Source organism: Rhipicephalus sanguineus, chromosome 1 (genome assembly GCF_013339695.2).
Source record: "Rhipicephalus sanguineus isolate Rsan-2018 chromosome 1, BIME_Rsan_1.4, whole genome shotgun sequence".
Taxonomy (NCBI): Eukaryota; Metazoa; Arthropoda; class Arachnida; order Ixodida; family Ixodidae; genus Rhipicephalus; species Rhipicephalus sanguineus.
In genome coordinates this window covers 286079120-286104118 of record NC_051176.1, presented here as the reverse complement: position 1 = coordinate 286104118, position 24999 = coordinate 286079120, and the positions used below count along the sequence as shown (strand labels likewise).

General features: G+C 42.7%; 1 protein-coding gene across 1 annotated transcript in view; it reads right to left on the bottom strand.

Annotated features, from left to right (window-relative positions):
* Positions 1-23636, bottom strand: part of LOC119379192 (RRP12-like protein) — a 59946-nt gene extending 36310 nt beyond the window's left edge. Inside the window, exons 1-6 of the mRNA XM_037648408.2 lie at positions 23571-23636; positions 21585-21724; positions 9213-9340; positions 1701-1802; positions 1538-1629; positions 1336-1447 (exon numbers count right to left, since the gene is read on the bottom strand). Of these exons, the coding sequence (XP_037504336.1) occupies positions 1336-1447; positions 1538-1629; positions 1701-1802; positions 9213-9340; positions 21585-21657 (507 nt within the window). The 5' untranslated portion in view covers positions 21658-21724; positions 23571-23636. The remainder of the gene's footprint in view (positions 1-1335; positions 1448-1537; positions 1630-1700; positions 1803-9212; positions 9341-21584; positions 21725-23570) is intronic.
* Between the last annotated feature and the right edge of the window lie 1363 nt (positions 23637-24999).

Here is a 24999-nt window from a genome sequence, read left to right as displayed (position 1 = left end):
TACGCTGAGTGGTTGCGTACATTTCACAGCAGCAGGCATTTTGGCAGAGATATAAAATGGCTAGGTGCTTCAATCAAAAAATATTTTTAGGATAACCAATGTGCAGAGAAGGTGACAGGCTTTACAATGGGTTAATGCATACCACAAAAATACATACGGTAACATGTACCCTTAGTGAAAAATAGTTTTTGCTGGTATCGTAAGTAAATCCGCAATAACTAACAATACATTTAACTGGCATATAAGTGGCTAGCAATGGACTACCTTACATATTATATTTCATGCCTGGCTGTAAAAATGAGATAAAAACATCTGCAATAGCAACACCTTAAAAATTGTCAACCCAACTTTTTCATTCTGTTAGCTGAAATCATATTTTGAAATGTTAAGTACTATAAAAATCGAGGGCAACATTTGGCTTTCTTGTGGCTCTGTTTAAAGACGGATATCCTTGGAGTCTGTTGGAGTCAGGTTAGAAGCAAGCAGGATTTAGCAGATACAGCAACTATTTACAGTTGGGCACAAATGACATAGCAATCAAATTTTTGATGAGACGAGAACACTGAAATTTGTTCATATGTGTAGCCCAATTCATACAACATCCAACCCATTTTCCATCTGGAAAGCATCACTAATAAACTGCAGAAATATTATATAGTAAGGCACTTTCCAAATTAACATAAATTATTTCAAACAACTTCATTGTAAAATTGACTTGCATGCAAAAACCACAATATGATTACGAGGCACGTCACAGTGGGACCACAGATTAATTTTGGCCAATTGTGGTTCCTTAACATGCACCTAAATTCAAGTGCAGGGGCACTTTTGCATTTCACCCTCATCGAAATGCGGCTGCCGTAGCCCTGAATCAAACCTGCGCTAAAGCTTACCAGTAAGACACCTACCTGCCAAGCTACCACACCAGATAATATGGATCAAATAGAATTACTATGGTTCACCTATGGTGGCCTAATTGAGAAAAATTTGCCAGATTACCTGGTCCCTTTTTTTTTTTAAAGAAGCTCCAGAATATTTCAGGTATACTAAAGAAGCTCTACACTATATAACTCAATGGAGGCAGAACATACATAGATTTTTTCAACCTGATCTGCATGTCACATCCGTTACTCAACATAACATTGACATAACATTAAACTCAAATTTTAGTTTATCACATCCAAAAGTCGGATACCAAAGCTCTGTAAGCAGTCCCTTTACTTTGAACACTGGGATTGATTTGAATAACCTTTAGAGTCCAATTTAAAACTAACACAATTCAAGTGTGCTCGAACTTGGCCTAGGGTATTTCAAACCAATTCCCTGGCAGCTTACCATCAGCACTGTTGAGGCAGTGCAAATGGTCTCCGACCTTCCACTGAGCCAGCTTTCAACAACAATCTCCACAAACTTTGGAAGGTTGCTTAGGAAGAGTTCATCTGACGAACTGAAAGGGAAAAGAAACAACATAAATGACATCACTCTATAATAGCGTGCAATACGAGTCATGCAGTACTGTATTTGCAATTGCTTTAACCTTTGTAGGTTCGCCAACGCTTCTTGTACAGTGACAAGCCACACATCGAACAGTTTGTGATCTCGCACACCAGGCTTGTAGTCATACAGTGCCTGAAATAAAATAGTCATGAAATATTCTGTAGGTACAGTAGTCTGAAACGAAATTGGTATTAAGCACTCACATTAACCAGCTGAGCATTTAACTCTGGGCTCAATGTTACAGCAGCACATGGCCTTGAAGAAAAGAAGGACTGCAACATGACCAAGCCACATCGCACGACAGTCTGGAAAAAAAAAAGCGTGCTGGAATACCGCAGCCAAAAGCCTCAGGCAATACGATTAACGATAACGCAGTGGAGAGCAACCAAAATAACAATACCATTACAAGGTGATCACATAATACTTGCACTAACAAAGTCCACAATGACAGGTGATCACGAAGAAACAAGACTGAATGAGTCCAACTTCTCTCTCTCCCTCTCCATCTGTCTGTCTCTCTGGGCATGTGTATGCATGCATGCCCTTGTGGTCCTTTGCTACCACAAGAATTATGCTGGGTGATTCCACGTAAGATCGAACAAACGATGGCTGGTCGACCTCTTAAATTTATTTCAAAATTTTATATATTATTGCCTGATGAGTGGAAAGAAGAGATCCGCAATTTGTTTTGCCGCCAAAAAATTTTTCGAAGCACAGGAAATCAATAACGACGAAGAGGTGGAGTGGAGCGCTCATCCGCTCTGCTGTTTTGGCCAACTTTCGTTATGAATTGCACAAAATATATTAAAGTTACGTGGCTGAAATTTCTTTACCTAAATATATGCATGTTTTAGATTCTGCTCAGGTATTTTTAGTTTTTATGTGTTGTGTAGATGTTTTTATAAAAAACCACAAAATTGGCCCAATTGGCAAAATTTACTTTGAAGGTCTTTATCTCAAAAAAAAAGCCCTGTAGCAGAGCGACAAAAATTCCGCATTACGTTCTTCGCATGCTTATCTACCAAACTGCTGAATCTTATATTTACATAACTTTTTAGTAAAGAGATATGATCGGGCTAATTTCAAGAAAACACTGAACAATGGAAACTTCTGACGACAATTCGTCAGAGCATGCAAAATTCTTAAACTTTGTCCACTTATTCTCCTCCACATCAGCTTTCACAGTCATTAAAAACATGTTGCATAATGTCGTTGCACTATTAGTTACGGCCCCTTCAATGAGACCCTTAGGCAAGGATTGGCAATTCCGACTTCTTGCCCAGCAAGTGTATAAAGTGCAGGCAGGATTGAATTTCTTTTCATTAAAAGGCCAACAGTACCGAAAAAGGTGTCGCCGGCACTGAAGACGTTAATTTTGAAATTATTTGGTCACTGCAGCGGCCACGAGCGCGGCGCTACCGAGCAGGCACGCGCGCACCCGAGATGCTCGTTGTAAGAGACGGCGCAGTGAGAGCTCGTTTTCGCGTCCTCAGGCCGATTGAGTTCGAAACAGTAAAATCTCTCGGGTGACTTGAACGCACGTGCACTGGAGCTTCGCTATTCTATCCGCCCTCTGTTCGCATCTCACCTAGGCGCTGATAACACGGCGGATTTGGAAGCAAGATGAAACTCTATAAGGGAGCTATGAGCGCTCGCTTCATGCACGCTGCTGCCACAGAAACTGCGCTGCGCCAGTTGCGATCAGTGGAAAGCATGAACGTGGCGCTCCAGTGGCAAAGAAAAATATGGAATGTGAAAGGAAAGAAAAGCAAAACTATCAAAAACCGGATGCGCTTGCCTCTATTAGATGTCGGCAGCAGACGGCCTGAACTGGCCGCGCGTTCGGTGCGCTGTTCACACTTCATTCGGCGCGGAGAGTTCTTGTGCTTTGCTCTTACTCTGCTCCTCCTGTGGGTCTCATGGCGAGAAAGTATAGCTCTGAATGAGTCTATTGTGGAGACTACCTTTCGAAGCATAAGAAGCTTAAAGGAGTACTGACACGAATTTTAGAAAATTTCGGATTGTTGCTCTAAATAAAAATACTGGTGTCGAGAAACCTAAAACGACTATTGCGGTGCCTGGTAATGCATCCTATATATTTTAATTAGCGCCACCTTAAAAAGACACTTTCGGTTTCGATATCGAGGGGGTGGCTTCTTAGTGTCGTTTCATAGCAGTGTGACGTCACGAAGATGCAGAAACTCGCGACGTACTTGCAGCAAATCCGTCATCTGCTCATGGTGCACATAAACAACGATGAGTGAATTGTCGTCCAGTGACCCTGACAGTGATTTCTACGATATAGGCTGCATGCAGGACGCAGAACTCACGAACTCGGGGGAACTGTCTTGACTCGTCGGGATAATGTCCTTGCAGTGTGGCTGGCTTGCAGACGCTCAGCGGCGAAAACTTCCAAAGTCAAATTAAAATATTTTATACGTGTTCTCCGACTCCAGTGTGTGAACAGCATGGATACTGCATACCAACGAAGCAAAAAATGTCCCTTTTGCGATGTCTCAAAATCGTGTCAGTACTACTCCTTTAATTACCGCAAAGAAGCCAAAATTTCGCAGAGTTACCGACCTAGACATAAATGCTTTAAAGGAACGTTTGACGCCCCGAAAGATCAGTGACTGTCAGTGAGACGGACTACGTGTGCTGCGCGTGCTTTTGCTACCATTGCAATGAAAGATCTTCACGGAACGCACAGTTTAGCGATGACATTCTTATGCCCCCTGAAAAAGAAATCGACGTCATTAACCAGATCACTGCGACTACCGGTGCACGTGCGTTCAAGACACACGAGAGGTGTTACGTTTCGAACTCAATCGGTCTGAGGACGCGAAAACGAGCTCTCACTGCGCCGTCTCTTACAACGAGCATCTCGGGTGCGCGCGCGCCTGATCGGTAGCCCCGCGCTCGTGGCCGCTACAGTGACCAAAATTAACGTCTTCACTGCCGGCGACACCTTTTTCGGTACTGTTGGCCTTTTAATAAAAAGAAATTCAATCCTGCCTGCATTTTCTACACTTGCTGGGCAAGAAGTCGGAATTGCCAATCCTTGCCTAAGGGTCTCATTGAAGGGGCCGTAACTATTAGTGCAACAATATCATGCAACATGTTTTCAATGATTGTGAAACCTGATATGGAGGAGAATAAGTGGGCAAAGTTTAAGAAACTTAAAAAATGGGGTTTTTTTTAATTGCCATCAGAAGTTTCCATTGTTCGGTGTTTTCTTGAACTTAGCCAGATCATATCTCTTTACTGAAAAGTTATATAAATATAAGATTCGGCAGTTTGGTAGATAAGTATGCCAAGAACGTAATGCGGAATTTTGGTCGCTCTGCTACAAGGCTTTTTTGAGATAAAGACCTTCAAAGTAAAGAAAATTTTGCCAATTGGGCCAACTTTGAGGTTTTTTATAAAAACATCTACCCAACACATAAAAAACTAAAAATACCTGAGAATAAGCAAAAACATGCATATATTTAAAGAAATTTCAGCCACGTAACTTTAATATATTTTGTGCAATTCATAACGAAAGTTGGCCAAAACAGCAGAGCGGATGAGCGCTCCACTCCACCTCTTCGTCGTTATTGATTTCCTGTGCTTCGAAAAATTTTTTGGCGGCAAAACAAATTGCGGATCTCTTCTTTCCACTCATCAGGCAATAATATATAAAATTTTGAAATAAACTTAAGAGGTCGACCAGCCATCGTTTGTTCGATCTTACGTGGAATCACCCTCCTCTTGAGGCAGAGCATTCACATACGTGAACGCAACTTGTTTTTCCGAGTTCTTTGGACTAGTGGTCAAGACAGACCAAGACCGTATTTTCTTGCGTGTAACCCGCACAAAAATTTGTTTAAATTGAGCTAAAGTCAAAACAAAAAACGCTAATTCCATCTGCAAAGGTGGCTTCACGGCAATATGCATGGATTATTTTTTAGAAAACTTCCCGCGAATCGCTCTTGAGGGTGCGGATTATATGTGAGAAAATACATAATGTATATTGCGCATAAGATGAATTTGACCTTCTGCATGACCACATCATCTTTACTTAAAGGGAAGCTGAAGTGGTTTTAGAATTCGGTAAAACTTTCAGTTAACAAGGACCAACATTATTGTCAACGATGACGTAATTTTTTCCGCTGTTCTGGCAGCAGGAGCTTTAAAATACGCGAAAGAAAAGTTAGTCTTGCTTTGCCCACGCGAACGCATAGAAAGTGTGCGTGTGGAAACGAACTAACCGGAACTGCGTCATCGTCTGTAGCTTTGGCGGAGCTGCGCAGCACTGCCGTATCTTCAACTGTGGCCTCCGTGACTAGTTCCGGCTGCACACGTTGGTGGAACTGATCGCTAAGGCCATGCTTTAACAGTGCTGATGTTGCCAATGACGCGGCACGCTGAAGATGACGTCACCGCGTTCACTCAGCATCTCAAGAAGCCCTACGGCTGCAGCCGCTGTCTTTTGCCAAGAAATGCTATTTGCTTTCACTTCCGTGAACTCTTACATTGGTTTTTGAATTCAGCAGGGCTCAAACTATGATTACACAGTCCAAAGACATTTTTTTTAAAAGTGCTTCAGCTTCCCTTTAACCTCGACGTGCTACGTATGACTGCAGCCGACCACATTGATGAAGGCCCTATGATTTTTGACGACTCAATCGTCGTGGCGAGTTCCAAGACCAACATCAAAAGTATTACTTATCTTTGCTCCAAGCAAAAACAACGAAAAACAAATACCTTATGCATTTTGAGCACACTATTTGATTCTTTTTATGTAAAAATAAAACATGACTGACTGGAATAATTAATTTATGTAATTGCATGCTAATTAGGATTCATTACTAAACTAATGCAAAACAACATATTACTTCATTTTCTTTCTTGGAATGTAATATCGAGTGCCTTATAATTATGTTGTGCAAATTCGACACATCTGCGGACAGTCAATCACAATTCGCGCCTAAAGTAGTTATGGAGCTTCACTACCTAGCCCAGTGGCAAGCACTGCAAAGCATAGGTTGGCAAAAAATGTGGAGCTGTCTCAGACTCACTCATGACATATTTTGCCCTAGGAGCTCACTCAAACTCAGACTCACCAAAATTTTCCTCAACCGGACTCACTCGGACTCAGACTCACTGAAATTTTTCTCAGCCGCACTCACTCGGACTCAAGCTCACGAAAATATTACTCACTCTGACTCAGACTCACGGCTCTATCCGAGTCTGAGTGAGTCCGAGTGAGTCGACTCACGAGTCCGTTAGCGTATAACTGGCTTTTTCGACCATGGTGTCAATGCTCTTTAACACCAATACCTCGCATAATTGGTGCTCCTCTTGGCGCCTTTTGATCTCGTACCTTCAGATATGAGTTATCAGTGGTTGCAACCCAGCAAGGACATTTTTACTGAAAGAGGTAGCTCACATGAAATATTTTATCAAGAACTTACTGTAAAAGAGTATGCGGGAAGGAGGTCAACCTGCCCTCCCCCCACCCCTCTTCTATATGTAACTCACGCCTCTTAATAAATATTGAACTGGCGTATGAACGCTAGTGCTTGGAATTATGCGTGTGTCGGCGGGAGTATAAACGTGAGCCGACGTATGGCTGATAGTAATGCTGAAGTTAGGTATATAGAACCATAAGTCGGCAAAATAGTGTGGAGATCACTCAGACTCACTCAAGAAATATATTTTGCGCTTAGGGCTCACTCGGACTCAGACTCGCTAAAAATTTCCTCTACCCCACTCACCCGGACTCAGACTCACTAAAATTTTTCTCAGCTGAACTCACTCGGACTCAAGCTCACCAAAATATTACTCACCCGGACTCACTCAAGCTCACGGCTCGACCTGAGACTGAGTGAGTCTGAGTGAGTCGACTCATGAGTGAGTTTGCCGATCTATGCTGCAAAGTGACTAATATTGAGTGCCTTAGAATTCTGTTGTGCGAATTCGACACATATGCGGACAGTCGATCATAATTTGTACCTGAAGGAGTTATGGAGCTTCACTAGCTAGCCCTGTGGCAAGCACTGCAAAGTGACAATAGTATGGTAGCTGCATACACAAGCAGAATATATTCACAAGACACATTAAGGGGAGATGCTACTCGGAAAAAAAGTTTCTTTAATCTGTAGCCTTGGGCAATGAAATTTTAGCTGTTTACATAGCTTTTATACTGATATTAAATATGTAATCAGTTTTATAGTAAGTTGCATAGTTTTCATTTTGTACTTTGACAATGTGTAAAATATAGCTCTTTTTGCGAACACTTTTTCTGTCACTAAACTTTTATGGTTAAGAGCCATTAATGGCTCATATTACTCCACATTAACTGTACAATGCAAATATATAAGTAGAAAGTGTGTATAAGACACACTTTCTGAACAAGAAAAATTATAATATGAGAAGTCTTAAAATGCTCAGACAATACTAATTGCTTACCCTAAGTTCGTAATAATTATATAAGTGATATCAGGTTTTGAAGGAGATAATTGCACTCTTCACATGTTAAGGAATCTGTGGCAAAAATTTCGTTCTGATCTGGCCATCAGAAGTACTGAAAACGTGATGTACAAACTCAAGAAGTTGCCCAAAATTGCACCTCGAGAAAAATGCATTTTAAAGGTAGAAGCGAAACCTCATCTATGCGGCAAAAAGATGCTTTTTAAAATTATTTCTTCCATCATGAGAGCTTGCGAATCATGGTTATTTTGAACATGTGGCTTTGGTGAACTCCTCATGTGAAATGCAGTGTCAAGCAGCCAGGTGGTGTTTTCCAGGGGACTCTAGACAATGAGCTCTTTTTAGTTTTTAATAGCCGCCTTGCGCTCTTTAAAAGTGATTTCAACCTTTTTCCAGTTTAAATACAATCGCGATTTTTTTTTTTACATGGAAGTAGAGAAACTAAACTTGATAAAACAAGTAAAAACAAAAAATACGTAATTTTGAAAAAAACTTGCATTTTTCGAGTAGCATCTCCCCTTAAATGCCTTGCACAGTGGCAACCACAAACATTTCCGTGCTACACAAGGCCTCTCAAATTGCCGTCCCTTGCCATTCGATTTTGTATCAACGGAAAGTGTACCGTATGAAGTGTTGCAACCTCACAGTGGTTTCTCTGGAAAGAACCACAAATGTGCCAGTGAAAGTGAAACTGGAAGCACGTGCAGTTTTTGCAGGATTACGTAGTTTTTTTTTTGGGGTCGGTTTTAACATTAAAATGGTTACAGTAATAGTATAGTCTAGAAAAATCATTCGGTCAAATAAAGCATTATTACCAGTTTTCCAGTTTTGTCGACTCAACATGAAAAACCCCTGCAGTTGAGCACAAAACTTGGTGTAACTATAGTGGCTGCATAAAATACAAGTTTAAGTAGTACATTTTTGTTTTCAACCGGAATAATGTGTGGGTCTTTATTGGACACCAATCAGTTGAGACATCACTGTTAGGCGACGCTAGCGGTCAATTTTTCCTAACTTTCAGAGCTAAATTAAAATATGATCCATTGTTTATGGGGTACAAGCATGATTGTTTCAGCCAATATGACTAACAATTTTCCCATTCTCGCCGTAATCCAAAGAACTTTTCCAAGCGAGAGACAGTCCCTTCGAGAGTCCTGGCAGTATGGCAAAATTCACAGTTGCACATGCAAATTAACTGCTCTTCAACTCTACAATGCACAAAAGAATACACGATCACTCACAGGGTGGCCAGCCCCCATGAGTTGGAGCACTGCTTCACATGTAGCCTTAACTTCTGCCTGAGGGAACAGGTGCAGCACCAATTTGAAAAAGCCGAAGATGTGCAATGTTGAAACTGGCAAGGATGTTGCTACGTGAGAGAGAAAAAACAAAAACAGGTGAGAATGATCTCAGTCTTCTCCAAAACCAAGGCAATGCAGACATTAATGCAGACAACGAAAGCAAATGTGTTACAAATTCAAACAACAGTTGCATGTTGTTAAACAATGGATATAACCAGCATGACATGTTTCTCCATATTCAAGTGAAGCAAAACACCCCTACAAATAATTATGTGTAAAGACCATTTTCCATGAAGTTGACATCAACACTGAAAGGGCCAGTAAACAACCCCAAGGTCCAAAATTTGCAGTGAAGAGGTAACTGCATATTTGCCCGATGTGAAGATGCTGCTGCAAGAATTTTGCGAATAAGTGTTGTCATACAGAAGTTACAGAGGATAGAACAACCTTCTCATGGCTACTTCAGCTGGTTTCGGTTTCTCGATCAGCCTCTCAACCCTACTAGGGGTAGGTGTAGCCCATCATCGTGACTACGCACACGTCGGCAACACGACACGACATGAGCGGCTACATCCTCCGCACACAACTAACAACCGAGCAAGGCTTTCTCCATGTGTTGCTCGTGTCAGTGGTGCAGTGTGAGGCACTGATAAGGTAAGCAAATATGCGAAGTGTGACAACTGCACGGCCAAAACTGCATCATCACAGAGCAGGGTTCATAGCAACTTTGATGAAAAAAATTTAAGAGTTTTTAAGGACTTTCAAGCATTAATGAAGAATTTTCAAGGACCTGAAACAACAATTGTTGAGATAGTAGAAAAATAGAACACCAGCTTTTACAGGATGAAGCATATCTTTCATTGCACACAAGCGAAAGCAGGCACTTTTTCAGAATTAATAGCTAACTAAAGAATTTTTCACAGTTGGGTGTGTCCAGATAAGATCGAACACGAGGTCCCGGTCACCATTCCCGATTGTGATGAAATTTACTGCAGGTCTAGGCATTACACCCAGAACAATGGTTTCGCAGTTAGTTTTGCGAAAAAAAATTTTGTTCGCCTGAAAAAAAATATACAAATTTTGGCCGCAAAAAACGCTTTTCCGCCAATTTCGTGATTTCTGAATTTTGAGCGCACCTAGGGAAAAAACGGTGCACTTCTTCGTCACAATATTTATTCCCCTTAAAGAACAAGTGAAACACAATCTTATGAGGCTATTATTTTCCTTGCTTGTCGAAGCACTTTTGAAGAAAAAAATCACAAACTTGGCAAATCGCACAAAATACCTGTATTTCAGGAATTTATTGCTGCAAGCACGTTAAAGTGAGGATAATAAAAATTGGTACATATTAACTTTGATACTCTCGCTCTCTTTTAAAATAATTTGCGTGGTTTTACCGCGCTCCGTTTTACTCTATAATTGGGCTGAAACGTAAGTGATTTACCAAAAACGCCGAACTTTGAAAATGATTTTCTCAAAAAGGCCATTTTTAATTTTTTTTTTAAAATCTCTCTGATTGAAGTCAAGGGCGTCATCTACCATTGTGCAGAAAAAACGTTGCATTATTTTGGTTGCTAACAAGTTATAGTGCGTCACATGTGACCATGCCAGCCTAGCGGCCGCATCGTTCGTTATGTGCTGAAACTCGGATATAAGTTGCTCAAAATACTTGTGCGTGATATAATCACAAATCAGCAGCTCCACACCAACAAATGCGCAGTCCGGTGTCATGGTTCAGCAAGCTTTGTCTTGCGATCAGCCGCTTGACAACCCGCAGCAGCGGCCGCTCGATACTGCGGGCACTCACGTTACATGAGTGCCGCTTCGACGGCGGATGAGCTCCGCCTGCGCGCGAAAACTACGCTAAGAGGATGAATGAGAGAAGGAATGCATCACTGTGAAAGATAAAGGCCGTTAAGTGCCAACAAATGTCATAGTATGCAACAAAAACACTGCCGGCGATTTCCCAATGAGCGCCTCCAGTAGTGCGCTCATGTGTTGCTTTCTCTCTTCTGATGGGCTAAAGATAATTAGGTTCATTCTATGAGCAACATATGACACAAAATAAAGCCATTGACATCTAAAGAAAGCTGTCATACGTGCTTCCGATGGTCGAGCAACTCAAACTGCAGTTGTTCATCTCGTGCCAGAACACTTGTGTCAGCCGGCTGTGAAAAGAAGTGTGTCCAAGTCCTTTGCTTCATTAAAGAACCGCTTTTACAATACTGTATTGTTGTGCGTCCGCAGATAGAATATTAAACGCAAGTGAGCGCTTATCACGATATTATGCGGCTTCGGGCATAACAGCAGGGGAAAAAATACATCCGTGCTGTATTGAAGGCGCTCACTGGAAATCGCCGGCAGTGTTTTCGTTGCATACTATGACATTTGTTGGCACTTAACGGCCTTTAACTTTCACAGTGATGCATTCCTTATCTCATTCGTCCTCTTAGCGTAGTTTCGCGCGCAGGCGGAGCTCATCCGCCGTCGAAGCGGCACTCATGTACATGAGTGCCCGCAGTATCGAGCGGCCGCTGCTGCGGGTTTGTCAAGCGGCTGATCGCAAGACAAAGCTTGCTGAACCATGACACCGGACTGCGCATTTGTTGGTGTGGAGCTGCTGATTTGTGATTATGTCACGTACAAGTATTTTGAGCAACTTATATCCGAGTTTCAGCACATAACGAACGACGCGGCCGCTAGGCTGGCATGGTCACATGTGACGCACTATAACTTGTTAGCAACCAAAATAATGCAACGTTTTTTTTCTGCACAATGGTAGATGACGCCCTTGACTTCAATCAGAGAGATTTAAAAAAAAATTAAAAATGGCCTTTTTGAGAAAATCATTTTCAAAGTTCGGCGTTTTTGGTAAATCACTTACGTTTCAGCCCAATTATCGAGTAAAACGGAGCACGGTAAAACCACGCAAATTATTTTAAAAGAGAGCGAGAGTATCAAAGTTAATATGTACCAATTTTTATTATCCTCACTTTAACGTGCTTGCAGCAATAAATTCCTGAAATACAGGTATTTTGTGCGATTTGCCAAGTTTGTGATTTTTTCTTCAAAAGTGCTTCGACAAGCAAGGAAAATAATAGCCTCATAAGATTGTGTTTCACTTGTTCTTTAAGGGGAATAAATATTGTGACGAAGAAGTGCACCGTTTTTTCCCTAGGTGCGCTCAAAATTCAGAAATCACGAAATTGGCGGAAAAGCGTTTTTTGCGGCCAAAATTTGTATATTTTTTTTCAGGCGAACAAAATTTTTTTTCGCAAAACTAACTGCGAAACCATTGTTCTGGGTGTAATGCCTAGACCTGCAGTAAATTTCATCACAATCGGGAATGGTGACCGGGACCTGGTGTTCGATCTTATCTGGACACACCCAGTTACTTTCTTCGCTCATATTTTGTTCCCTGCAAGTTTCAGTATTCTTCTGCTCGCTTGCTTAAACTGATTCACCTCACAATATGGATGTATTACGTGAGCTTGCACACGCACACACAAACAAAATGTGCATCGCCAGCCTCAGAATTTTTTCAAATTTATATGACTATATAGATGACAATTGCCGCAAATATAACACAAAAACAAAGAAAAGAAACACAAACACGACAACACAGGCAGCACTTCCAACCTAATTTCTGTCATTTTAAGGGCAATTATGACACATAGGAAGTACCAACTAGGCCATGAACACGTTCACCTGATGAGTATATATACACATACACTCGCACATTTACAAAGGGGTCGGACACCTTTCTCTCCCCACTGCCACAAAATAAAATACTCGTTAACCCACTGATCAAAAGTGGGCTCATGCGAATATAACTTTCTAGGCTCAAAGTGCATGACAATTAGCGTTGAATAATTTTGAAGTGAATTCGAATAGTAGCAGGATGATCTGATAGTAGTAGAATGCAAATTATATGTGGAAAAATACTTTAATTTAAAAATTTCTCATACCTACGCAATATAAGATGCTCTAAAAGAAAAAATTACTGAAGTGCAGAAGTGTGACTTCGTGCTGGTAGGGATTTCCCCTGACAAGGTGGCTTCATGGCACAGCAGTCTCATGGTGCAGTGAAACCACCTTTAAGACGGGCTACATGTAGTAGAATATATGTCTATTCGTTCTTTTTAAATACTTTCACATTTTAAATTAATAATAATATCTGGGGTTTAACGTCCCAAAACCACCATACGATTATGAGAGACGCCGTAGTGGAGGGCTCCGGAAATTTCGACCACCTGGGGTTCTTTAACGTGCACCTAAATCTAAGTACAAGGGCCTCAAACATTTTCGCCTCCATCGAAAATGCAGGCGCCGCGGCCGGGATTCGATCCCGCGACCTTCGGGTCAGCAGTCGAGCGCCATAACCACTAGACCACCGTGGCGAGGCCATTTTAAATTAATGTCATAGCGAATTCAACAACTGCAATATGTGCTCGATTATTTGCACAGAACTATCCAAAAAGCAACTGCTAAAAATTGGCTCAACAAAAGTGTATTGACAAAATTCAAGGACATTTAAGGACCTACAAAAATTGAAGGGTTTTGAAGGCCCTGAAAATGCTATTTGAAAATTCCAGGGTTTTCAAAGGGTTTCAAGAACCACTACAAACCCTGCCTGAGAGCCAAGGCAAGGTGTCGTAGTGTGAAGAACCAATCGAACTCAGAGCTCAGTGCCCACAAGTGATAAAACATTGCATGACATGGGTCAACAAAGACCCATGTTGTTCAGTGGGGCCTGCCACACTAGGCCCTGCTGAATGTCATTAGGGCACTACTTAACAAAAAATAAAATTTCTAATTGAACCATCATTGGAAAAGATGGAAGAAACAGAACTGTACTTTTACCAAGCTATCAGGAGGCAAGCTGCACTGCCTTTTCTTGCAGTGGAGCGAAGAGGCTATCACCAAGTTTCCTATCACACCTCCTGAAGGACAAGCTGCCCTGGTGTTGATTGCTTTGAACCATGCACTCATTACACATTTTCCAGAAACAATCGACACCACTTGATCTATGAACAAGGCTTCTCTGTCAGCAAGATCCAAACCAGGTGGTGGGCTCTTGAAGGTCACATGCTTACAAAGCAGGTATACAGCAGTTGTTGTTTCGCCATATTAATATTTTACCCTATTGGTCATGAACTGTTGCGTTCATTCTTTTCTTTTACTATTGAACCTTAGAACTCGTTGCCTTGAGATACTCATTGTCTTCCGTTGGACGAATTTATACTTCCAACATGAATGCTAGCGACTGATTTGGTTTATGTTTTCGCTCCCATGCTGCTTACATCTGTGTTCTGTACCCTGTTTAATTTCCCACTCCCGCCATAGTACTAAAAGGGCTGCAGTATGAAAATGTGAAAAGAGTAGGGGTGTGCGAATATCAAATTTTCGAATACGAATCGAATACATAGCTTCGAATACAACCGAATACCGAGTAGTCAAAAGAGGTAATTTTTTTACACTAGTAATCTGTTATTTTACTACATATTATGTTGAAAACTGTACACTTGTATGCTTCAACACAAAATCTGTTATTGCACAAGAGAATATCTGTACAGCATAGACCGCTTATAACGTAAGTCGCCAGAGTCGCGAATATCCGCACCATAAGCGGTACCGCACTATAACCAAAACAACAGTTTTGAAAGGTTGCACGTGTGCAAAACATGACCAACGGGTAGGCGCGCGTTTCCGACTATCGAGGCATATGCGACTGGGACGTAAGTTTGCGTCTGCTTACATTTGGAAATGTTGAATGGTTAGCGTCCGCGGACCTGCGGTGCCGACGTAACGAACACGGAAAAAATGCGCCATCACGGGAAGTCGCTGCAGTAGCACACTGCGCGTGCGCAATGTCAAAAACGGTGGCAACCACAAACCACCACTCGAGTGTTTCACACGCCCGCCCGCGTTTTCGTTAAAGATGTAAGTCACCCCTTCTAAATGCAACAACTGAAAAATGTTTCATTGACTCGGCACCAAACCGCAACTTCTGTAGTCCACGGCCGCCGACATGGCAGCTAGCGCTCGTTAGGCCTAGCGTGTGCGTTGCAACTTTGCATGCTGTCGCGAGAAGCTTGCCCTAGGCAACATGGAGATCGGTTGTAGAAGAGATCGCACTCGCGAGCTAAACCAAGGGCATCACGCGTGAAATGCAGTTTCGGTTCGCGGTCTGGGAGAACAGCCGCGGCAACTATCCTGAAAAAGTCTCTCACGCTTGTAAGTCCGCCTGTTGGTGGCAAAGGCGAAAGCTCAATCACGACTCAAAGCATTGTTACTTGCGGGGGAATCGAGGTTGCACGCGCGATATCTGTGCTCTACCGACGAAGCAACTATTTTCCCGACGGAGACAAATAGCGGTAACGCGCTCTTGATGCGGACGCGGGCGCCCGTACGTAGCGAAGCGCACATTTCATGCGGCCGGGGCAAAGCGCACATGTCAAGGGGGCAAAGGCTTCTCCGTCGGCCACGCAACCGCTCCCCCTCCTCACACCACGCACCCGCGCCAAGCTGCTGTCCCCCACCGCCGCCCCCTTTTTTTCTCCCCCCGCTCCTTGTTCGTTCGTTACGCGTCCGCTCCTCCTTCGTAACGCCGCCGCCGCTCTATCCCCCGCCGGCATCTCCGCTGAGAGCACGCTCACTCCCTCGCATCTCTGCGAACGTTCCGGCAGCCGCATTATAACCGGTCTTTCATCTCGGGGGACTGCACAATAAGGGTATGCGTATGCATGGAGTTCTATGGGAGGGTAAACGGGAGGCAGAAAAAACCGCATTATAGCCGTACTGCACTGTAAGTGGTTACGTTATAAGTGGTCTGAGCTGTACTTGCCAGGAAGTGCATGACTGCTATATTTAGTGGAGCTTGTGACTTAATGGCTTAGGCTCAATTCACATGTTGAACAAACAACAAACTTTCTCTTTCCTTTAGCGCTGTATTAGAAAAACAACTAAAAAAAGCGTTCGCACCAGCCTTGGTGGCTTAGCGGCTCTGGCGTCATACTAGCGAGTACAAGGGCGCTGGTTTGAGTCCTTCCCAGCTGCATTATGAAGGGGTCAAATGCAACAGTGCCCATTAAAGAACCCCAGGTGGGTCACAACTGATCAGGATTCTCCCACTATCATCATCATATTGGGGTTTTGGGAGTTTTGGCACTACAACCCCCCCAAACTTAATGTTTCTGTTATTTTTATATACACTTTCAATCCTGTTATCACCATCGACACTCTAAGGCAAACGGGAGTATCCGTGTCGTCTATCAGCCACACAACGATCATCATTGGGGTTGCTTGCCTTTCTTTTCTCGAAACTGTGCGCTGGCTATTTTCCTATCACGAACGCTATGTCATGCTGATAGCCATGTCGTTCATGATCGGGAAGCACCGGGCGCGTGGTGATAACGCAAGGAAAGCCCGCGAGATAGGTGACATTATTGTTGGGCGGTAAAAAGGCGCCCTGAATACGCCTTTTTTTGTTGGAGTTTACGGAGCCGCAACTCCTGTTCAAAATGCGGTTTCGGCGATGAGCGCGTTATTTCACCACTTCGAGGAACACCTTCGTGCACTCATTGCTGCCGGCAGTACACTGACGCTCGCGAAAGAGCGAGATTGGCGAGATCGCACGAACGATACGCCCAGGTGTGATGCACGTTCGATGGATTCTAGAGGCGCACTCTTGGCGCTGTCGGGAACGCAGCGTAACAGCTAGCTAGAAAGAAATATATGTGATGACGCCAATGACGCCGCAGTAAAGGTTACCAAAAGTGCCTACTACTGGCGTTACCATCGAATAACTTCAGAACTATGCCAAGTATAGTGGCTGACATCGCGGCACAGCGGACGACGACGATGCTTGCGCGTACGTTTGTACGGCGATCCGTTACCGAGCGTCCCTCGTTAGTTGTGAAGCACGTCGCCTGCTAAGCTCACCCAGTTTAGTGCCGGGACGTTCGCTGTAACGTACGCGTGTGTTTGTCCGTGTGCAGCGTGATTTCTCCGCGCTCGGAAAGCACCAGACCGAGCAAAAGTGTGCAGAGTACGATCTCAGGGCAATGCAGCGACGGCAAGCCCTTTCATTTCTGCACTTAACACGCACTTAATTGAAGTGGTCCCCGCACAAGGGTCGGCAGGGACGGCGTGTTTTTGTCACCTGTTCTTAAAAGCGTGCAGTACACTTACACCAGTGGCAACAGAGCTAAGCCACCACGCACTGCTGAGCAGGCAGCTCATGATCGTTGATAGGTTTGTTGGTTCGTCGCGGAGAAGTGCCGTCATCACGCCCCCGTGTAGTTAAGATGCTATCCGTGTGGGCATCACCGCACTCGTGGCAAATGTAATCACTGGTCGACCGTTCTATGCGCTTACCGTAAAGGCGCAAATTGGAAGTTCTTTTCAGTAATATATACGACCGAATATTCGAAAAGATTGAATATTCGAGTCCCTTCGAATATACGAAACTTCTCGAATACAACGGTATTCGAATCGAATACGAATACTGCAAATGTATATTAGACTGATATTCGAAACTTTCGAATATTCGCACACCTCTAGAAAAAAGAGTTGAAAACATGCCCAGCAGACAGTTTTTCTGAACAGAAATACACTCAAACCTCGATATAATGAACCAGGATATAACGAATTATCGTTTAAAACGAAGTAAATGAAGAATAGTCTTGTCATAAATGCAGTGTGACAAATAAACGTTTATAACGAATTTTCGGATATAACAAAGTTATTTTCATGGCAGATGTGACCTGTTATAATGAGGTTTAGGTGTAGAGCTTATTACCTAAATGTGCAGGTGTTGCCTAAGATCTGAAATTGCACCCTGCAGTTTGCTTACAGCAAACAGCAAGACACCTAACACAAAATATCATAGATTTTCGATACTCATGCTTCACATATGTTTGCCTCAAAAAAAAAAAAAAACACTAGAAAAGTAGCCATTAAATGCAGGTTCAGTTTTTGGGTAACCAAGGGACAAGGAATGAGGGCCATTATACCACACAGTGGTCTCACCAAAATGCAAATAAGAATAGAAACTTTTCGGTTAGGTTAGGTTAGGTTATTAAGCTGCAGGATATGGTAAGCCACTGTGGCAAGTAAAAACGCTTAGCTCTCAAGGCCTGCCAGTAAACTCATCACGCATTTTGCTTCTCGCATAGGCTCCCGTGAATATGCTCGGTACCTGCCAGGAACCCCGCTTAATATGAGCCAACTGCCAATTGCAAATTTGCGTCTCGTGACGAGCACCGCTGATACCAGGAAAGTGCAGAAGAAAATTACAGCTCTCTCGCACAGTTGCTATACAAAGAATCATTTCGAAACAATGACGCAGAACACAAAAACTGTGGCGGAAGAGCGGACAACTTGACTGACTTTCCACGATGCAAGTGTACACGTAAACAACGTGATACTTTCGATGATCTCCACAGCTTCACTGAAATGCAGAATTTGATGCTATGTGGAGTCAATCATTCCTAGTTGCATGCAGCATGTGGCCTACTAACAGGGGCAACAGGCGAAATAGGATTTAGAGCAATTTTTGGAGCAGCAAAATGCTGCTTTTGGTGCACAAAAATTCAAATTTGGAGCAGGTTACGGAAAAAAACCTGAATTTTTTAGCATGAAAACCCAAATTTGGAGCAGTATAACAAAGGAGGCTTCAAAAAAACGGAAAGGCGGGCTAGTTGGTTTGGCTGCATAATGATAATATTGCACACAACACGAAGACACTGCGCTGGTCCTTGTAAACTTTTTCTGTGTCTTCGTGTTGCGTGCGCAATATTATTAAAGAAGGCTTACTTTTAGAAAAGAAAACAAAAATATGCACAAACCATTCAAAATCAGCTAACTCGTGCACAGTGCATGTGAACACTGCTATTTCAATAAAAGCAGTGTGTTGAGCCATCCCAAAGTGCGAACAATGACTAAGTCCACATTAGCATTTGCAGGGCCTGTCAAATATTCGACAGGCACTGCAAATGCTAATGTGGACCTGAGAACCTGGCAACCTCTAAATTCGGGATTCGTAAAGCAGGAGCAAGTGGGGATGGAGAAAAAAGAAAACTGGCGCATGTTTTTGTCTGTTTCTCAAGGCTGCAGAAATGCCATACACAGCAGATCCAAATGATTGCCTAATTTTTTAGACGTCGGCAATCATACTAGTACTTGTAATTACACAGCGTGTGCACGAATGAGTAATTAAGGAACAAAATGTGCTGTGTCCCTGAATAGTACTAATAGCCCCATCTAAATCTCAGTACGCTTTTCCGCAGGACACCAGTGTACTGCAGCAAAAGAGGCTTAACAAGCGTTCTGCACGCAATAAAACAAGCATCAGGAAATTTGAGAACCACTGTCCTTTTTATTTCGATGGCAATTATATGGACCCTCTCGACAGGTTTTTGCCGTCATGTTCCGTATAAAGCTTAAATTGATAACATCCCCCCGCGCATAGTACGTTCTACCGAGGGTAAAAGCACGCGAGTGCGGGCGATGAACACGGCTGAAGCAGAGATCAAACTAGCCAGCCATCACCGTCGCTCGGAGGGCGCATGCGATAACACCACTCCGCCCGGGAGGCCTGCCGTCGAAGGAGAGAGGAAAAGCCCCAGCAGTCTTCAACGAGCATGAAAAGACGCGAGGGGGCAGGAGGGGGGGTGTCACTCGAACAGCAACTTTGAAGTGATTTTCAAGGCCCGGTCACGATCGCTGGCGCGCACGCTATCTCGGCAGCCATCAGCGGGTGACTCGTACACCTTTCTACGTGCTGCGCTCTCAATGTGAAGACACTGTGCAGAAAGAGCATCTTTCCCTGGAGCGGCCATATTCTCTAACACCAACGTTTTGTAGAGTTACGCGAGATTGGATACAAAAGAGTTTGCTGCCAGCCTCACTTCGTATAACATTACAATTTGTTGCTATCGCATTCATTGCTTCAACCTTGCGGTGAAACTGACATTTTTTCTTTTCTTTCGCGGCGGGGTTAGGGTCTGCACGTCTGTATTGGATGATGATGCCCACGCTGCAGATGACCAACGTGGCCTCCATTTCTCACTAAAATTTGCGCAACTGAGAAAATATTGAAGCTGGTTGAGCATTTTGGCGCAGCACGGCACAATTTCAACAAATTTCACGGTTTTGGCTCAGCTTGGCGCAAAAATAAGGAATAGTATCAAATTGGCGCAATTGGCGCAGCTGTTGCATCCCTGCTACTCAGCTTGCACAGTCACTGCCGGTGCACATGCTGTACCATACGCACGCATTTTCCACGAGGTGCCACTCCATTCCTGACCGTGGTGATTGGCAAGCTGATTTCTAGGGATGTGAGATACAGCGATCCCGGTATATCAAACTCGGATATATCGAATTATTGGCTATATCGAACAGTTGAGAAATGCCCTTGAATTTCCCATGCAAAAGTATAGGGCTGGTGCACACGTACATCAAACTCCCGCACAGCGAAACATCCAATATATCGAACGCTGCGGCGCGCCACACTCCAGGGAGTGCATTTTTCTAACAAATGTTGGTCATTTTCGGCCACATTCTGCCAAGTTCCGATTACTCTTTACACGCAGGTGACGAAAAGGCAGTGTCGTTGCATTATGTTGATCTGGTTGGTTGTGCAGCACTTGCAACTGCACCGGCTTGTTTGATGCGCGATCTGTGGGTTGTAACGCGCGTGCAGAAAAGAACTATGATGAGGTTTGTGTTTTCAGGCGTTTGAGCTGTGCGGTGAACTACTTTCAATTTTGACAAGTTCTGTAACACAAATTTTTGTGACACTTTAGAAGTAGAACAGAAATACCATGACACTGCAATCACATCACTGCAACGTCGTCAGTGCGCATAAATGAATGCCCAACGTTGCAAACTAACACTTTTAATGAGCATCCAAAGTGAGAGAAATTCACAGGAATATGAATGGTCAATGTGATAACATGGTAGGAAAAACAAACATGGAACAGCAAAAAGAATGTCTGTGAAACAAAGTGCACAAAAATAAACATCCGATGTTGGAAACTGAACACCTTAATGTACATCCAGAGAGAGAAATTCACAGGAATATGAATGGTTAATATGATAAACAGTGGCAGGAAAAACAAACACTGAAGAGAAAAAATAATGTTTGTGAAACAAATGTTTACACAAGGGCACTTATGAAATGCTTGCTCCAGTGACAATTATTCTAAACTTAAAGCACATTTGCGTGCCTCAAAGAGGAGTCGCAAGACACCTGTAGACCGAAAGCAAATCAAGATCATGAACTTGGACTTCACAAATTAACCTCACCTGCCGATGACTTTATGACTGGAAGGCAGAAGGAAACAAGAGGCAGGTACTGCAGGATGTGTAGGTGGAGCATCAGGTACAGACATGATGCTGCTGCTTGTCAGGATGCTGCAGATGAGCTTCTGAGCAAACTTGCGAAGCTAGTTGCAAAAAAATAACTCATTAAAGCCTTACCGTCATACCAGGGTACAAAAATAAAATTTACCTCGAACAATCTTTATTATCATAGCAAGCAGATACGGTGAAAGGATCAATCATAATAAATACTCCATACAGTTCTCTCAAACGCAATAATCATCGGACTGTGCAGCCTAATAAGGCCGCAATCTAAATTATCCTAAACTCTGTGGTTTAGGTAGCCAAAACCACAATTCAGTTTAGAGAGCTACATACACACCATAAAACCACCACAAATTATAATGCACTGAACAACTGAAGAGGATACACAATGCGCATTGCAGGAAACTGTGCGGGGATTAAGGAATGTCACAAGCAGCCTTGCACACACACACAAGGCACAAACAACACAAGAACAGGCTTAATTTTGCAATTATAATGCACGCTAAAATAAACCTAATCTTAATATTCCAGAGCACCTAACACCATGATGCTCACTACTAAAGCTGTAATGTTGCAGCAGCCCTGAGCTCACATGTGAATGCATTTAGTAAAGGGACAGACAAGTGATCTCAACTGTGCAACGAGAATGTGCAACCTCTTGGGTTGCACATATTATCCCTTAATGACAATCATATAGTATTTAAAAACTGACAGAAGCTTTAAACAAACTGAGACAAGACAATTCCCACAGCAAAAACATTGTAAGCGCTACTACAAATTTAAGCGCTACTACACGAGTTGTTTCACGACTTCATCACCATCAAAAGTACACAGATTTTCATAAGAAAATTTGCTACGATTAGTCTGCCGCATTTGAATTTAAAGCTACTGAGGCATTTTTTCTTTAAACGAAGCACTGCATATGCCCCACGCATTCCATATCATTCACTACACACAATGCTGGGCCGCCATTTCAACCTAAAATGCTAGCTGGCAGGTTTTCTGGTGCACAAACTCTCCTGAATTCGGGTTATTTTTTCTATTTTCCTCATATTGTAGCTCTAGCAAAATCAAAATCGCCAGTGTGGTGGCCCAGTAGTTAATAAGCCCTGATGGGGTTCAATGCCTGGCTGCCATGGCTACACTCCAATGTAGCTTAAAAGCAATTATATCCATGCCTTAGGTGCACATTAAGGAATTCTCAGCTGGCCAAAATAGCATTCTTCAGCCCCTTACCATTGTATTTCAATTTAAGAGCAAATTTTTTAACTTTAAACCTCTTACTTACTCTGTGAGCATCTGAACAGCTGCAATCAACGTCATGAAACGGCATAAGGAAAACTGACACTGAAAAAAAAACATACATAGTATATAGAAAAAAAAGGTTAACATGAGGCCCCACTGTATGCTGGACATTTTTTATGATACAGATCTAGATAACTATAAGCTTTCCAGACATAAAAAGGTTGTTGAGATATGCACCCAGATGGAAGATTTCGTTTAGTCTTTTTTGCCATGGCCACACGCCAAAAGGTTGACAGATAACAATGGTGGCACAGACATTTCATTAGTAATAATAACTGTTGGGGTTTAATATCCCAAAACCAAGATATGATTATGACAGACGCGGTAGTGGATAGCTCCGGAAATTTTGGCCCACCTGGGGTTCTTTAACGCTGCACCTAAATCTAAGCACACGGGCCACAAGCATTTTGTGCCTTCCTCAAAAAGCGGCCGCAGCGGCCAGGATTTGATCGTGCGACCTGCGGTCAGCAGTCAAGCAGCATAACCACTAGACCACCGTGGCGGGTCACACACATTTCAATGTTATTTGTTAAAAAGTGCACATATGACTACAATGCAGGCAAGTTTGGTCGCTTAATTAACACTTGATTTACAAAAGGCAGAGATCTTTTTTATTCTTACCTTAGGCCTGCTATGGACAATGTACGGAAACATGAAGCTGAGACTTGCAGCGTAGATGACTCACTCACGAGGCCAGGTCCACGACTTCAAACATGAAGTCAGCAAGCCCAGCAGCTGAACATAATATGAAAATATTTTACCACTATCGATATAGAACTATTTGTGCAAACAGAATAAGCAGATGTATGCTGTGTGTTCTACGAATAGTACGTGCTTACATGGAATAACTTGTAAAAAGGGAAACTGCACTGATAAACGCACATACTGTTTCGTATAACCTCCTCTACCGCCCCACTCTTAAGTCTGAACAATGATGTTAATTTGCAGTAGTACATGCATCAAAGGGACACTAAAGTGACACAATGAATCGGTTTAGATTGATTAATTGTACTCTAAGAACTCTAATGTCTTTAATTTCACCATCATAGGTTTATTAATAGAGAACCTTGTTTTCAAATTTGGCGCCGAAATCTCCGCGAGCAATGTTGCGGATTTCAAAGCGTATTTTTTCATATCATTGCCTTAACGAAATTTCCCTAAACTTTCTGTGTTAAGTCTATAGCCCCCTAAGAGGGCAATGTACTTCATTTTTACAGATTAGGCACTACGTAGCACTTAGTAGATGCCAATCCATGACGTCACGGCGTTTGGTCCGGAAATTTAAGGCAACGTTCGCCACACGCATTTTCTTTTACGCGTTTTTTCACTTGCCAAGCATCTTCTCGTGGCAAGCGTGGCAATTTTAGAGTTGGAAAGAGAAATTTACTCATATTAGAAAAATCATTTTACTTTTAGTGTCCCTTTAAGGGAAGGCCTGAAAAACAAGCTAACGTTGGCTATTCGTTTATTTACACCTCGAAGTACTTATGCCATTTCCAACATTAACCATACGGTTCTTCGCAAACCTCAGTCACAATCTCATCTGCCAGTTCACAGCTTAATCAGACCATTAACAAATAAATAAAAGTAGAAAGCAAACATGATGTGAAAGCACTGGCATGAACACAGCATCAATTAATGCAACCATCGACACCAATGAGAGCACTGCATATACGTACATTACGAAGCAGCATGACATGTTGGGACTGTGCATATGATTGCATGAAGTTTATGCACATGGTTGTTATCCCAAGAAAACTTCTTTCCTAAGAACAGCAGTAGGCACCTGTAAGGTGAAATACACACATATAAATTGGTTGATTTGCAAGAATTACTTCAAAATTAAAAGGGCCCTAAACAATTTTAATTTATTGCCTCAGAAATCGACTGCTGTAAAAATGTCTTTGAATTCGTCAAGTGCAAGTGGAGTTACGAATTGGTCGCACACTTGTTTTTTTTTTTCTCTCCTTTCGTCACGACAAACGCACTGAAGGCTACATGACGGGAGGAGGGGAGAGAGAGATGAAAAACGGGGCAGGAATGTATGTCA